This window comes from Salminus brasiliensis, chromosome 2, assembly GCF_030463535.1.
Source record: "Salminus brasiliensis chromosome 2, fSalBra1.hap2, whole genome shotgun sequence".
In the NCBI taxonomy this organism is placed as follows: Eukaryota; Metazoa; Chordata; class Actinopteri; order Characiformes; family Bryconidae; genus Salminus; species Salminus brasiliensis.
This window is the reverse complement of record NC_132879.1, coordinates 35,509,725-35,523,046: the sequence shown is the minus strand read 5'-3', so window position 1 is coordinate 35,523,046 and position 13,322 is coordinate 35,509,725. Positions and strand designations below refer to the sequence as shown.

At 43.5% G+C, this 13,322-nt stretch overlaps 1 protein-coding gene across 8 annotated transcripts in view; it reads left to right on the top strand.

Moving 5' to 3' along the window:
- Positions 1-13,322, top strand: part of anks1b (ankyrin repeat and sterile alpha motif domain containing 1B) — a 261,246-nt gene that overhangs the window by 227,223 nt on the left and 20,701 nt on the right. For all 8 annotated transcript variants that reach the window (XM_072672508.1, XM_072672507.1, XM_072672509.1 and 5 more), the window contains 2 exons: positions 10,870-10,977; positions 13,110-13,298. In XM_072672508.1, coding sequence (XP_072528609.1) covers positions 10,870-10,977; positions 13,110-13,298 — 297 coding nt within the window. The remainder of the gene's footprint in view (positions 1-10,869; positions 10,978-13,109; positions 13,299-13,322) is intronic.

The following is a 13,322-nucleotide window of genomic DNA, read 5'->3' as shown; positions in this document are numbered from 1 at the left end:
AATGGCTTTGGTTGACTGCCTTATCGTTGGTAAGCAGTGGTACATATGGCAAATTGACTGCAAGTTGATTTCATTGAAAAATATTGGCTTGCTGGCCACACTGTTTAATTGAGCATTAGTCTTCGACTAACCAATCAACTTGCCAGCTTCCTGTTCCTGTTTGTTGGTTGGATGTATGTTGTGTAGGGCGGTTTGGCATTTTGATCCAGGGGTGCATTCGAACAGTGTAAATTTCACTATAACCACATACACCTTCACCCAAGGTTGATTACGATAGATTATTTCCCATGTGACATGTGGAGCTCAGAATATGCACAAAGTCTGCATTACTCAAAAGCCCCCAGTGTCTCAGACAGACTGCAGCAGGACTGCACTCTCATTCCACTACAAAAACACCAGCTGTTCCTCAATCTTGAGGACAACGCAGTTAGAACCGTTAACCATCTAAAACTGGACACAGAGGCAAAAATTATATCATGACTAATAAAATCAGCATAAACCTACTATCTATATGTATATAATTTATTTATTTATTTATTTATATTTATTTATTTATTTTTATTTATTTTTTTCGCTTGAGACACAAAAAATATGTGACAGCAGAAACATGACCGGTGGTTCCTGGCTTTTCTCAGACTGTTATAACTTAGGAACAACTCAGACAGTTTGCATTGCTTTGCATGTAGTTACTGATTAGTAATTCTCATGGTGTAATAAAATCATGAAGCATTAAGGTTAAAACAAGAACAAGCAGCTACATTTTTAAAGTTAAATAACCCTAAAACATTCTTAGAACAACCTCAAAATGATAAATATTAGATATATGGACTAGATTTTACACAATTGCACCTGCCAATATACAAAAACCTAGATTACAGATTACTAGATTACAAAACCATACTATTGCTGTAGTAAAGTCACCTAGGGGGATATCATGGTTTCTTTTGCATATGTGAACACTTCATCGTCCAAACAGTCTCAGACCTCTGTAAACGAACCCACAAAAAACTGAACTCAGAGGTGGTCTCTGTATGATATGTATTTTGGTTTGTATTGCGGCCTGCCCTGGTCTTCTTCACCTTTCACTTTATGGTTGCAGAACTTCAAGGCTTTTCGTCTTACAGCAAATGACCACAGAGGCTACAGTGGCCTTAGTTTTTTTTAATGGCTACAACTAATATAATATGTAATCAAATATTCAAATGCATAATCATAAAATATTAAATCAGCTGTTAGAGCACCAAATCCTATCTATTAGATGATGAAATTGTGCAACACTGCTCCTAAATCAGTGTTTCTCAGATGTGTCCTGAGTTCTAAAGAAGCTGGAGTGTGACTAGAAAGTGGCCTGAGATCTCATGAGTGCTGAGGATGATTTACAATGAACCAAATGTGACAACACCCTTAGCTTCATGTCCAGTCAGGTCTTACAGAAGCCCAAGTTGCAACAAGTCAAGCTGCAAGTCATACAGAAACATGGGTAATTCAGCCTTTGCCTCAATTTCAGGTTGTCCTAAATGTCCAGTTTGTGTTCTTACCAGTTCACTTTGGTGACTTTTTGAACGCTCTTCTAAAAGTCTACAGCTAACAGCCAGGAATGTGTGGTGCAGGTCCTTTGGGACTCCCCTACGAACGTTTTCCTGAAAAGTCCTCCTTGCATGTCCTCGCAGGTTTAGCAGGTATGTTAAAGATAGCTGAGGCTTCTTGCTTTAATGAATTTCACAAGACGAGCTAATGACAGCACAGGGAGTCTGGGGATTATGCTTTATCCGATTGCGTCTGATGCCTCAATCCTACCTCATCCCAAACAAAGCATGAGTGCTGACATTACTCCATCTCTTTCAGGTCCCATCTTTGCCCGGTTTCCATTACCCATTTTAGTTTAAAAATATACACATTTTAAGGGTGTCAAAATGAAATGGTGTCTTTTGATAGCGAAACTTATGTACATTGGCTCTGACTGACACAGGTCTGACTGAAAAACGCTGATGGTCCAGAAGTGCCATTCTAAGTGGTGGGCATGGAAATCCTCCATTGATGAGATCAAGGCTGTATTTAGCTGGCTGAGCCTTTGTGGCAGTCGGTCTAATGTAATACTGTGAAATATGATTGACTTGATGAAAGGAACCATGCAGGCCTTGTTCCAGTGCAACCCTGCTGGTGTGGTCTGGACACGAGGCAGAATGACACTGGGTAGAATGAGTGTAGCTCAGCTAAACCGCATGCTGTGTGTCCTTATGGCGTGCTCTCAGCAGTGTACACAGCTGTACACAGAGGCCAGAGCAGAGCGTGTGCACACACTGTCAGATGGAACGGGTGTTAGACACTCGTATTCTGTCACATCACAGGCGATGCAACTTTTGTCTGATACACAGAATGAGGAGTTTTTGGGGTGCTGCTTCTTCTTTCCAAAGCCTGTTAGTGTTTCTCATTTATTTCCCATGTCAGGAGATATTTCTGAGGAGATTAGAAATAGATAAATACAGATAAATCCACAGAGTGGAAAAAGGGGGCTCTGAATGGGCAGCATCATGACTTGAGCATCGCTGGTTCTAATCCTGGGTCATGCTGCCTGCCATCAGCAGCCAGAGCCTGAGAGAGCACAATTGAACAACTTGGCTCTCTTTGAGTGGGTGGATGGCTCTCTCTTTCTCTCCTCACTGCAGTGTGATGCTGGCTGGCATGGCAGGCGTCTGCTACCTTGGTGATGTCGCGTTGGTGTCAGTGGCTGGTTGCACATGTGTTGGGAGCAATAAACGTGATGGGGGTGCTAAGGGGGGAATTGGGTTGAGTTATTTCCACTTTTCCAGGAAAGACCTTTCCTGGTCTAGACCTTGTAGACCACCAAAACTACCTCATCAGATAAACCCCACTTACCCCACTCTGAGAGAGAGCTGTCCCAGAGTCCAGGCTTCAAGCAAAAAAATGGCTTCATCTTTTAAGACCGAAGTTTGGAGGTGTGTAAAAATCTCCTGGCATATCTGTTTGCAATTTTTTAGAGTCATAGACCAAGTTAAGCAGCGCAAGCTGCATGCTGTTTCCTCAGCACTCAGAGTGCCTACTTGGGGTCCGGAAGTGCCATTCTAAATGGTGGGTATGGAACCCCTCCATTGATGAGATCAAGGGTGTATTTAGCTGGCTGAGCCTTTGTGCCAGTCAGTCTAATATAATACTGTATAATATGTCTGTCCCAGAGTCCAGGCCTCATTGCTGTTGAATGTGTTTGGCTTTTTTTGGATGGTGAGAAGCAAAAAATGCTCCAAGGTTGATTCATTACTAGCTGTACTGAAATATCTGATATTAGATTTAGCTGTTGAGGCTTCTGTGTCAGGTTCTTAAAAATATATATCTCAGCTTTGTGTTCTGATGCTGATTCTTTTGCACAGTACTGCAGGTGTGGGTGAGCAGTGTGTACGGTGTGTGTTTTAGTGTGTAATCCCTGTTTGAAAGTATTTAGAAAACCTGAAAAAGCCTGAACGTCTGAGTCTTCTGCACTTATCCAGCTTTACTGAGAAGAAGCGACAGATTTTGTGCAACGCCTACCCCGGTAATATTCCCGCTTTAGCTTGTGTGTATGAGTCGGTGGGGAGGTGTGAGGATGAGTGTGTGTCTGTGTGTGTATGTTAGAACCCAAGCAGATTGCTGGCTTCTCCTGCGTTTATGTGTGTCTTGTTTTCTCTGCCTGCTTCCCTCTCTCTGTCTCTGATCTCTCCCACATACCGCAGACCGTTCCAACCCGTGCGCTCTCTTACTGCTATTGGCCAGAGCTTAAATGAATCACCTCCTCTCATTGGTCCGTCATCTCTGCGCTAGTAGTCAGCCCTCGTGCCGCCGTTGCTCTGTTGTACAGTATACACTGCTTTACTTTGCCTGGGAGGCCTGCGGATTTTTACGCATAGCCCCGGCGCTGCCTCTGTAGTTGCTAGGTAACCGGCTGACTCTGGTTCCTCTCCAGTCGTCCGCTGGTCGGGAGGTGCTGGTTATAAATGGATTGTGGAGATGAATGTGGTTTAGTCACGATGGTGCTCCCAGCCACGTTTGAATGCTGGCTGATAACGCTGATGGAGAGTTGAGGGCATCGGTTGTGACCGACCTCAGCTGCGCTTCGTACTGGACCGGCATCTCCACTGTGTGCGACAGTGGAGATACGATTACACTCTGGGAGACCTGAAATGAGAATTATGCCAATGAATGGATTCATGACTGGTTCTTAGTGCTCTACTGAAGCATTTTCTCATAGTGAGGGCATGAAAAGTGCCACACACACACACACACACACACACACACACCTCATTACACCCCCTGTGAGTTACCCGGCACATAATTTCAGTGGAATGTCATGTCCGCGGTGATGAGAGCATTGATTTTACACTCTGTGGATCTCCCAAAAGAGCACAATTGCAAGGCTGCTGCACACTAGGCCACGGGAAATGCATGTTTTTTCCTTTACAGTTGACGTAGAAAAAAAAAAAGTGGTGCCCTGGAAAAGGACAGTTCGCAAAATCAATACACCCACATCTGATTGATCGATGTGCACAGTATGAATAGCTGAGGAAAAAAAACAAAAAACATTCATACTACACAAACTGTTTCTGACATACTTTTCAGAACACTGTCAAAATAAAAGTCACATTTGTTCTCCAAGGCATACATGTACCCTCAATGCTACCACATAGTCCTATTTGTCCAGTTGCGCATCTTAAAGGACGCGTGGAAAGCATGGAAAAACTAGTTTTGGTACCCACCTACTCAGCCTACAGCAGTTTAGCCCCACCCAGTCACACTGAGGCGTGTTTCAGCCTGGACTGCTTTTTGAATGGGACACAATACAGGTCAAGCAATCAAAACCGATGTCATCTACATATCAGTCTTAAAGGCACAGTCTAAGCAATAAGGAGATGTAGGGAAATGGTCCTGTAAAAAATGAACTACAGTGTGAAGGAAATGGGTCTGTGTGATGTAAGTATGTCTGACCATGGCCTGAAGATGAAGAGGAGACTGAGAATTGAGACAGACATGGCCATGTGTCGTCAACCAGAAAAAAACACAGAAACACAAACGCCTTCAGCCTCCTCCCGTCTTTCTCGGGTCATTCAGCCAATCGCGTCTAAGCCTCCCAGCTCATTACCCAATCAGAGCGCTGGTGCTTCTTTCTCCTCTTAAATAACCCATAGAGGAAGACGCAGTGGGGGTTGGGTAAGTGGTGGGAGAACAGGGCTAAAAATGCTGAAAAAGGAGGAGGTGGGGGTGGGAGGGGTGCAGTTTGGATAACGGTAGGACATTGTTTGGGTCGTGAAGCAATGGCGCATGGGACAGAGATAAAGAGACAAAAGGAGTGATGGGCAAGAGACAGAGAGAGAGGGAGAGAGAGAGGAGGACTTTGTGTTTGCGAGGTCATTAAAAACCCAATGCTCCAATGGTGCATAGGCAGAAACAAGGCTGCTTTCATGTCGCTCCCGTCAGCTCGTGTGTGATCAGCCAGGCCTCTTGGCCTCCTAGGCCTCAATTAGCGAAGCACAGATCATCTGTGCTGCCGCTCGCTCTGTGCTCCACTGCATTGTTTTTATGGGCTCCAGGCATGAGATCATGTAGGGTAATGTGACCATGGAGTTTTTCGGAGGCTCTGGCCTCAGCTGACCACCAATGTTCTGTAATGCTGATCTCAGTGTTATACCTTCAGATTCACACACAGATGCTGCAAGGCTAGTGTACTCTCTTAACAGTAAAGATGCTTAAAAATGCCAAAAGCCGAATAAAAACTGATTTTGGTTCCCTGAAGAACCATCATGTACTAGAGATGTGTGAGTGAAGTCTTTCTTTGTTTTGCTTTGTTATTTTGTCAGAATTGTCATACTGCCAATTAGCCCACCCATTCGTAGCTCCCCCTAGCACTAGCAATGCTCCTAGCACTAGGAGGGTAAGGACTTAACAACATCTACCCCCCTGGAGAGTGAGTATGGCCAATTGTGCCCTCTCAGACTCCGGACGCTGATGGCCTTAATGAAACTAAAAGTGGTCCCTCTATGGCATCGCTGTAGCACCTTCATTTTTAAGAGTGTAGCTAACTAGTAATAGAAACATACACCCCGCCAAATAGCACTGCACGTCTAAACTGCATTGAGTGAAATATACTTTCTTATAGAGATGACCTGTCAGTATCACTGAATATCGATACTGAACTGGTATCAGCAGAAAATGCAGGATCTGAAAGGGAAAACAAAAGAAAATCCAATTTAATCCTAGACTGAAACAGCACACTCACACTGTTGTAATGATGTTAGCTGTGTGTTTCATCCTGTGGGGTACCTAAATGTGTTCAAGTAGTTAGACTATGATAGTCTAGTTTTAGATGCTCATCCTAAGAGAAGAGTTTAAATTAATAAACTGTTTGACACCTGCTCCTCCAGAGTTGCTGTTGAAATCAAGGGTAATAATAGAGAGTTTGTTTTCCCTTTGCTTTCCCTTTTCCCTTTGGAACATTGCTGTGAGGATTTGATGGCATTAAGTCATAAGAGAATTAGCGTTATGTCAGGTACTGATAATGGGTGATTAGTCATAGATCAAAAATGCCACTCAGAATTATTCCTGAGTTACTGGCTGGAGCTTCAGCCCTCTACAGAAGTCAGTTCCACTGATCCACAGCCCAGTGCTGCGGGGCTTTATGCACCTCTGTCTACCGAATGGCATTGGGCATGGGGGCTTTGGATGGCTGCTCAAGAGCATTCTGTTATATTGTCAATGCTTTTTTTATGATGACTAAGCAAGCTTTGCATGCATAAAGTAGCTGAACTCACTCATTAAAAGGAGTGAGTAGGAGAAGTAGATTGAAGTTTTTTTTGTCCATTTAAAAAAAATGTCACCACTGTATTCCTCTGACACTTTAAAACTGACCATCTTCCTGGTCACCCATTCAGAGAATGGCCCCTTTTGCTTGCAGAGGAGTTGTGATGTGTGAATGTTCACAAATCATGACCGATGTGTGACCTGTTTCCATGTTTATATGCTTCTACATCAATGTCCCCTGCTAAATCTTCCTTATAAAGACTGGTTAATGAGTCTGTGTATGTGTATGTGTGAGTGACTCCTATCCCTGTGTCAGCATTGCTCCAGTGTGGGTGCGCTTGTCCGGAGAGGCGAAGATTACGGTCACTCTGCCTGTCCACTGAGGCTAATCCTCTAATCAGCCCTGTTCCTCTTCACTCTCTCTAATCTAATGGGATTAAAGTATCAGCTGAATGCTAAAACTGCTGCAATTACTCGGAAAAAAAGCACACACATTTCCGCCACTCTGCTGCACGGTGCAGAGGAAGAGGAAGTAACTGCCTCCATCTGGGTGGAAAGCCAGCCAAGCCTGTCAGACTGCCGATATGATTAAGAATTGACTCCTAATTGGCTAGCCTGGTTAGGTAAAGGTCAATAAATAAATATAGCTGCAGCATTTCATGTAGGAGCAAATGATTGTTGCTTCACTAAAATGCTGGAAATAAACACAGGCCTTGCGGGAGCTTTGTCAGATAAACACTCTGATGTGAGCGGGATTAATCTGTGTCTCTAATTCAAATCATGACTTTTCTGATACGGTTCACAGGAGTCGATTAGACTTCTGTGCAACTTCAGTATTGCTGCATTGTTCTCCGCCAGTGTAGAAATCAATTCCTCGGGATTTAGACACAAACAATCACAGTCGGTATTGTATTTCTTTACTGGTAATTGTTCACAGCAAATCTTCATTGAACATAAATTACTGGATTCAGGAACACCCAGTACCCTTGCTTGGAAATGTGTGACCACCGCCATTGTATTTAAGAGCATTGGAGCAGTGACCATGGGTAGGAAAACAATTTGATATTTTATAAGCCATCTAGGCATAAAATATGTTACAGTATGTTGTAATATCATAATATATCTGAATAACTTATGTAAATGACTAACATCAGTCATTGCAGCTGAGCTTCATCTGTGCAATATGGATTTTGGCACTGGACAAGAACATCCAACCATTGTATTGGTGTACTGATGTACCAGTTGACGCCTAATTAGCAGTAATTAAGTGGAGTTATGAAACCACTGGATCTCCATCACCACTTGTCCACGTGTCCAAAACCTCCACACCTTTGACTCTTTTCTCTCAGTTCTTGCTCTACTCATCAGACCCCCATCTGATCAGACCCTGTAGCTTAGCTTAACACTGGAGTTTTAGTGAGTTTTCGTCAACTGTGAGGAGCAAACTTGGAGCTGCAGATTTGGCGAAAACGTTTTACTGGTAGTTGTATGAAGAAAACGAACAAGGTCCTCAACAGTCTGGTGACGTAAATCCATCACTAGACTCTTATGAACAAACCAGATACCCTTTATCAAGTCGGTACAGGCATGTATAATGGCCTGGATACATTAATATGTGTGTACTCCAGTGTGGTCCAGAGGGATATTACTGCAGTGCAAGACTGCAAGACAAGCCCAAACTCCCCACAAACAGGCCAGCGTCTCCGAGACACACTGGGGCGAGGCTGAATGTGGGCTACTGGTGATGACACTTTGGCTGGGTTTTTTGAAACTAGGTTAATGAGAATACTGTTGAGAGTCCATTCCTCTTAAAAGTTCCACCTTTCCATAATGATTAGATGTAGGCCTGGCTCCTTACAAAGGGGAAGAGAGAAATCTATCAATATTGAAGAGTGTGATCATGTTGGAATTGGTAATTAATGTGGAAATAATCTGTCTGGAATGAGCGATGTATGCTGATCACATGGTGTGTCTGTGTGTGTGCATTTTTATAGCGCTGTATAATTAGCTTGGATATGTTGGTCTGTCATCTCCAGCATACTGTGCTCCCCCTTTACCATTCCCTTTGATATGACTTGATGCTGGCCTCTATTACAAAGGCAGCATGCTTATCTGCTTGCCAGCAGTGTGTAAAGACCAGAGCACACTGACCGAACAGACTCAAACATTTGGTTGGCAGGCCACCACTGTGTCTGTGACCAAAAATGGATCCATATTTGCATATTAGGACACTATTACCAAGTTGTCGACCAATTATCCTTCTAGTGTCCGAATCCTAAAATGTAATTTTGAGGGCAGTACAGTCTTTGACAGTCAACTCTTAATTTCTAGTCAATGTAGATCATTACATCAGCTGAATATGTACAGCAAAATATGCAAAAATTTAGACACCACTGCTCAAATGATGTGTTTTCTGCATTTTGGGTAAATGTTAGAGCAGCATTTCTATTTATTTGCTAAATGTAACATTAAAAATGTAAGGTCTAAGGGCTAAGCCTCTTAAAATCAAACCTTGACACTCTTGCCAGACACTCTTGAAAATCTCCACAGGCCTGTATGATTCAAAATGAAGACCCTAATGTGTATTCTGCTTGCTTCTTCTCATATAGCAAAAACACTAACCGACAATTTCAGGTTGCTCAGTCCTATGGACCTAGAATTAAATGTGTTCAGTTCAATTCAGTTCAGTTCTATTCATGATATTAGGTTCTTGCTTAGGCTTAGACTTAGATCGTCCCATGGTAACTATCGGACAGCAAGTGTTCTGCAATACTTCCGGTCTTAAGTGAGTGTCTCTGCATTGTCCCACACACCTTCCAATACCTTCAAGTCATGCCTGTAAAATTGTTCACCTCCAAGTGAGTCTGGGGTGTCCTCTTGGGTGCCTTGCACCAGGTGGTCCCCATTTCATTTTACCACCTTACCTCACCTTAGTTGAACAAACATGTGATACAGATCAGTACTAAGATGACTGGGAACATGGAGGGATGAAAGGGGTCTATGTGATTAACTGACGAATTCTGGGACATGAAGTCCGGAACTGCAGAGGTACTCTGCGGAGTCGCGACACCTTGATTGTAGTGTTATATGCATTTATATATAATCATGAAATGATATTAAAAATGACAATTACAAACATATTCCAGCAAAAGTGTGTCTACTCACATCTTGCTGGTATATAATGAATCTCGGCATATGTTGGCTAACGAAGGATTCACCTGTCGGATGCTTCGTTACCATGGACAAGAAGAACGCATTTCGCAGCCGTGTACGAAGTCTTCAAAATGAGACAGCCTGGTCGTGCTACTTTGACGTAGTCATATGTGTGATTGATGGGAGAATCTAGAATGTTCTTTCCTCCTCACTGAACTGAATCATTTGTCTTGTCGGTTCTTTTTCGGAGCGTTTTGAAAACCAGTGGAAACTTTAGAATGATTGGTCTGTGGTTCCAATTCCTTAATTTTTTCGAAATTCTGACGTAATTAAATGGTCAAGATGTATTAAAGAAGTCATTCAGTGTGCTTTGAGGTGAAAGCTCTGTTGTAGGGAAACTCAGAATTAGTGCTGGGAGGAACCAGACTTCTGAAAAGCGTTACGACTCTGAAAGCTACATCAGAGAACACTGTTACATCAACTGTTTATGAATACACTGTCTGATGCCTGAGACACTGTTTGGCAATAGTTTTAAGATGCGCTTTGCCACTGTTTTGTAGGGGTGTAACGATACGCTCAGCATACAATTAAGTTCAGTTCTATTCATGATATTAGGTTCTTACTTAGGCTTAGACTTAGATCCTCCCATGCTAACTAGCCTGACGGACAGCAAGTGTTCTGCAGTACTTTTGGTCTTGAGCGAGTGTCTCTGCGTTGTCCCAACTTCCAATGCCTTCAAGTCATGCCATGTTTACCTCCAAGTGAATCTGGGGTGTCCTCTTGGGCGCCTTGCACCATGGTGGTCTCTTCCTCCTCTGTCTTCTTCTGATCTTAATCTATCTACTTATCTCCACTCATGACCTGTTTGCCTCTCTCTCTCTCTCTCTCTCTGTCTCTCTCTGTGTCTCTCTCTGTGTCTCTCTCTCTCCTCAGGTCCTTAAGATCAACTTGATTGGACACAGAAAAAGAATTCTTGCATCGCTCGGAGACCGGCTACACGAAGACCCTCCACAGAAACCTCCACGAGCTATTTCTCTGAGGGTCAGTATCACACACACACACACACACAGACACAGACACACACTAAATGCTGCATGAAAGCAGCATGGCTGTTATTATGTTATCTTCATCTGCTCATGGATACAGCGGGAGAAATTCTAAGCCTAAAGGTGTGCACAATGAAAAGTAGGAACTACTGAGAAATGCAGGACTGGAGCACATATAGGCAATCTCTCCCCTTCTCTCTCTCTCTCTTATTCTCCTTAGGGACGCCTCCAGTCCTATTTAATTCTCTTCTCTGTTAAGAAAAAAGAGCCAGACTGTTCCTTCACTTCCACATTAATTACATCTACAGTATGAGAAGGCCCAGAACTCGCTTTGTAATCTTTAACATACTGTACATCTTTCACTCTCCAAAAGGTAGGGCAGAAAAGCGCCCCACCCCCTCCCCCTACTCACTTTCTGTATTGGATGGTCTCATTGTGCATTCAGTCCTGGTCTTGCCTCTCATTGCGATGGAGTTTGTGCTTCTGTCTCTGGGGACTGAAGGTGCTCTTCGTGTGAGACTGTCTGGATCATGTGGCTGTTTTTTCCAGTGTCCCAAAGGCAGCAGAAGGCTCTTCAGCTTTGCTGCAGAAAGCCTCTTCGACCTCTAGCTAACACCATGACCAGGACAACTGCAGTGCACACTGGATGCCCAGTGTAGATTTATTTAAGCAGAATTTAGTTGGTCTTCTGACCACTTTTATTTTCGGTCACAGCTCGTTCCCCAGAGGGGCTATTGCCTGTCAGGTGTATTTTCTGAGCCACATGAAGTCTGCCACCACTGCTTTTCTAAGTACTGGCCAGGATTCAAATGATATAATAATAATAATAAGCGTTGGCCTCTTAAAACGTGAGCGTGCAGGCACTCCATCTGACTAGTGCAGTGTTTGGCATCAGGAAAGAGAGGGATTCTGTTATCCTCCCCCAAGAACGCTGGCAGTTCTCAAAGACCCCCTGCCAAAAGGAAGCACTTGGCACTGCTGGCATTTGCACCTGAATCCCAGCAAAATCGCTCCCATTGACTTAAAGGAGCATTTTGGCAACAAATCAAATATACACAATTTCCCCCTTATGCCAAACTAGCCAATTTGGTATTCAAAGTTGCAGCTACTGGAGTTATGAGGCTAATGTACTGTAGCGTTGGCGTTGCACAGATCATCTAAACTTTTTTTTTCAGTCATGCAATTTGGCGAACACATCAATGCTCCAACTTTCAATACTTTCAGTTCTTTTCATTTTTTAAGCTGTATAATAGTAAATCTTTTTCTGTGTTTGACCCAAAAAAACGTTCTGAACCAGTTACTCAGACCCAGGTTAAGACTAAACTAAAACAAGTCAAAGTGACACTGCAGTTCAGATCAATATTAGGCTTAATTTACCATTAACACTGCGGTTTAGTTCAACATCAGCACTATTTCACACTTACCATTTACATTTACATTTAAGGCATTTAGCAGACGCTCTTATCCAGAGCGTCTTACAAAAGTGCTTTGCTATTTGCTATTTTTGGGTCTTCAGTCTGCGTTTGAAGACAGGGAGCGACTCGGCCGTTCGGACACCCAGGGGAAGTTCGTTCCACCACTTTGGTGCAGGACAGAAAAAAGCCTGGACGCTTGTCTTCCGTGGATTTTGAGGGATGGCGGGTCAAGCCGAGCCGTATTTGAAGCTCGAAGGGCTCTTGGTGCGGATCGGCTTTTGACCATTGCCATCAAGTACAGAGGGGCTGGTCTGTTCTTCGCTTTGTAGGCCAGAGTCAGGGTTTTGAATCTGATGCGGGAAGCAGCTACAGGAAGCCACTACAGTTTAGTCCAAGACTAGACCTAATTTATTATTAACACTACAGATTTGTCCAAAACCAGGCTTAATTCTTTATTAACACTGCAGTTTAGTCCAAAACTAGGTCTAATTTACAATTAACACTACAGTTTAATCCAAGACCAGGCTTAATTCTTTATTAACACCGTAGTTTAGTCTTTATTAACACTACAGTTTTTCACTTTGGTATCTACTCCAGCCTATTGGTCTGCTCATATCAGCCTGATGCTGATACCAATGGATACTGATATACCATCTCAAATTCTGGAATTCTGATGCTAATATCCTTAACTCTAATGGATCTGCCCCTGTAGGAGCCCAGTGGGAATCACACTCCTCCACAGCTTTCCCCATCAATAAGCCAGACGGCCTACCCCAACGCCGGCTCGCTAGACGTCCAGCACCTCATCATGCAGGCCGACGCCAGGCGCAGACGCAATGACAACTACTTTGAGGACGTTCCACGCTCCAAGCTGGAGAGGCAGATGGCCCAAGTCAGTATGGTGAGTGCTCTGCCTTGGAGTGCT